The sequence below is a fragment of the Bison bison genome, unplaced genomic scaffold, assembly GCF_000754665.1.
Source record: "Bison bison bison isolate TAMUID 2011002044 unplaced genomic scaffold, Bison_UMD1.0 scf7180017864366, whole genome shotgun sequence".
In the NCBI taxonomy this organism is placed as follows: Eukaryota; Metazoa; Chordata; class Mammalia; order Artiodactyla; family Bovidae; genus Bison; species Bison bison.
The window spans coordinates 497,825-501,173 of NW_011494938.1; the positions used below are offsets into that span (position 1 = coordinate 497,825).

General features: G+C 39.2%; 1 protein-coding gene across 1 annotated transcript in view; it reads left to right on the plus strand.

Moving 5' to 3' along the window:
- The window catches only part of LOC104999961 (dystrophin-like), a 304,788-nt gene that overhangs the window by 268,969 nt on the left and 32,470 nt on the right, over nt 1-3,349 (plus strand). The window contains exons 7-8 of the mRNA XM_010855597.1: nt 656-776; nt 1,394-1,662. Of these exons, the coding sequence (XP_010853899.1) occupies nt 656-776; nt 1,394-1,662 (390 nt within the window). The remainder of the gene's footprint in view (nt 1-655; nt 777-1,393; nt 1,663-3,349) is intronic.

The following is a 3,349-nucleotide window of genomic DNA, read 5'->3' on the forward strand; positions in this document are numbered from 1 at the left end:
CTCAAGACATCTGTTCTAGGCTCACTCTTTTAGAGAAGCTTGTTCCCACAAATCTACCTCCAGTGTACCTCAAAACATTTCTCCCATGTTCAAAGAAGTCACAACAGAAAATGTAATGGGTATTTCTCAAAAGTGTTGAGGTTTCACTTAGTCTACTATTAATACATCTTTATGTTCATTGTCAGACATTTTGACAGAATTAGCTGATGTTTATGAATTAGGATTGGTCATATACTTCAGTACAATCTAAGTTTTTCCAAGTGACCTTTTAGGTTTCCCATTATAGTCTGGATATCTATTCTTTTGGGTATGCGTAAGTTTCATTAGCCCTGCTAGAGTTTTGCAATATATGTCTTAGAACTGTAGCTCCAGGTTTCAAGCTTGGCAGTCAAGTTACTTAAATAAATCACTCATATCTTAAAGGATGTTAACGTATCTTGAAAGCTCCTCTATGCTCTCCACAATACAAACAGTGTTTTCCTCCTTAACAGAAAGATCTATCGAGCCTTCTTTATCATTTTATGGCTATCAGTTTATAAATAAAGGAGATAGAAATTCACCTGGGAATTTCATAACCAAGTTCTGAGCACCCAGGATTAATTTGGAGGAGAATGCCACAAGCCAAATCAGCATTTCTTTTCATCTCATTTCACAGGCCTTCAAGAGGGAACTGAAAACGAAAGAACCTGTAATCATGAGTACTCTTGAGACTGTACGAATATTTCTGACAGAGCAGCCTTTGGAAGGACTAGAGAAACTCTACCAGGAGCCCAGAGGTAATTGAATGTGGAACTGTAATAACATATTGATAGAAGGATCAGTGGTGACAGAGCAACCCATCCATTCTGGCTGCCAAGGTCTGGATAGGTCTCATATTTTCTGGGTTAAATAGAATCGATTCAAATTAAACCTTGATGCTGAAAAAGAAAAGGGACTCATAAAGCACCATGCATAAATCTGTTTGCACATTCATAAATAAACATTAAAAGAGATTAGCGATCACTTATTGAAACATTTAGTAAACAGCAAACAAAAGAGATTATCTGTGAGGAAGTTTATTGTCACAAAGACTATAATCTAATTTTCGATTTAAGAGCCTTCTTTCCTGCAGTAAATTTGAGCTTGTGGTGTGCATCCTAACATCTTGCTACTCAGTAGCTTAAATGAATCTTGGATTATCTGATTGATATAAAGTAGAACAGATTCACTCAGGAAGACACGACTTCAGATGTGCCAAACTCCAAAGTAGAAAAGAGCCCTTAATCAGAAGGTTGTCCTGTTGTGAAACTTTTCTCTTTCTTTTTGCCAGTATGACCTTTTCAGCAAGGTTATTTTTTTTTTTTTAAACACAAAAACGAATGTGGCCTAAAACCTTGTCGTATTACCAATTTAGAGCTGCCGCCTGAGGAGAAAGCCCAGAATGTCACACGACTCCTACGAAAGCAGGCTGAGGAGGTCAACACAGAGTGGGAAAAATTGAACCTACACTCGGCTGACTGGCAGAGAAAAATAGACGAGGCCCTCGAAAGACTCCAAGAACTGCAGGAGGCCACGGACGAGCTGGACCTCAAACTGCGCCAAGCTGAGGTGATCAAGGGATCATGGCAGCCCGTGGGCGATCTTCTCATTGACTCCCTCCAGGATCACCTCGAGAAAGTCAAGGTACGGTCTACTCCTTGGCCTCAGCACCCTTTGAGAGATTCAAAGGAGGTTCTAATCTGAACTCTGGTGCAATATTTTCTTCTCACAAAGTTAAAAATGGGGCCCTTATGTATTTGAATGCTTTCACAAATTCAGAGTCTTCTGGCTCATGGTTGGGTGTGGGGGAGGTGGCCCGGAGAATTTGAACAAACTTTTTGGCCAACCCAGTATTTTCTCAATGAGAAGATAGTGATCTAATCATCTGCCTGTCTTCAGTAATAGAAAATGAAATATTAAGTTACAGGGCAAAAAAAAATCTTTTTGATTTTGCTATGAGGAAATTCATTTAAGCGTACTAAAGTGGTCTGAATTACGCATGGGTGTCTTGAGTGCATGTGTGTGTGTATGTGTGTATTTTTGGTTCTTAGTATCAGAGAAGAGAAAAATACAATATCTAGTCAGTAGCCAGGAGTCTAGGTTTTGGCCTTTTTGCTAACTGAATTATATGACTTGAGTGAGTTATGGTACTGTGAACTGAGACCATTAATTCTGCCCTTCCATTAAAAGGCATTGTATAGAATACAATTTTTGCATTGTATTAGTCCACTTCAGGGATTAGGAAATATCACTCTATATTTGGAATAGTGTCTATGAGACCAAAGTTACATTCCCATATGACACAAAGATGATAAATACATTTACAAAGAAAGAATATACATATTTAGGAGTATCATTTTGAAAAGTAGCAACTTGAAACATATTTTGTCTGTTTATCTAGTGTCAAAACCAACACATCCCCCCAGGTTCAAATGCAAAAGAAGTGAAATCCTCACCTGAACTTGGCACATTTGGCAGCCCCCTCATTCTGGAAGATCTCTTCTCCCTTGGCTTTCATGGCACTGTTGCCTCCACATCCTTCTTCTTCCTTCATTTTCCTCAATTCTGAAACTCTCCCCACCCTTCAGGTGTTGATATGCCCAAGTTTCTAATCTGAGCTCAGTTCTCTTTTTATTCTATAAAAACCTTAGCTCATGTGCTAAGTCACTTCAGTCATGTCTGACTCTTTGTAACCCTATGGACTGTAGCCCACCAGGCTCCTCTGCCCATGGGACTCTCCAGACAAGAATACTGGAGTGGGTTGCCATTTCGTCCTCCAGGTCAGTTCTCTTCTTTTTGGATAAATGCTCCCGGTTTGAAATGGAGTGAATGGTGACAGATCTGAATTTCTAGTCCGAATCTCTTTTCTGGTCTGCTAACCCATATGCCATTCCATTCTGAAAGCAAATCCATTTGTTCTCTTGTTGGCCTATTCACCTATAAGTATCCCTTTTGACCTAGCTTTTCTTCTGTTTCCCATTTCAGTTAATGGATTGTAAACCAACAAGTTGCTCAGGCTAAAAACTTGAGGTCTATCCTTGAATCCTTCTGTGTTTTCATTAACTTCACTGATTGCTCATTTTGCCTCCGAATATCTCCTTTATGTTTTCTCTCCTCTTTTTCCCAGTGTCCCCTTCTAGTCCCAGCATCTGTTAATTCAGATAGCTATATTATACATCCTTAAACCCCATTCCCCATCAGCATCCATGGTATATCACAGACACTACAGTTTAAATATTTGCTTAGTGAGTGAACAAATAAACAGTTTCCTTACTGATATTTCTGTTATCCATTCTCTTCCAATTCTAATCCAAACACTCTGCAGGAGACT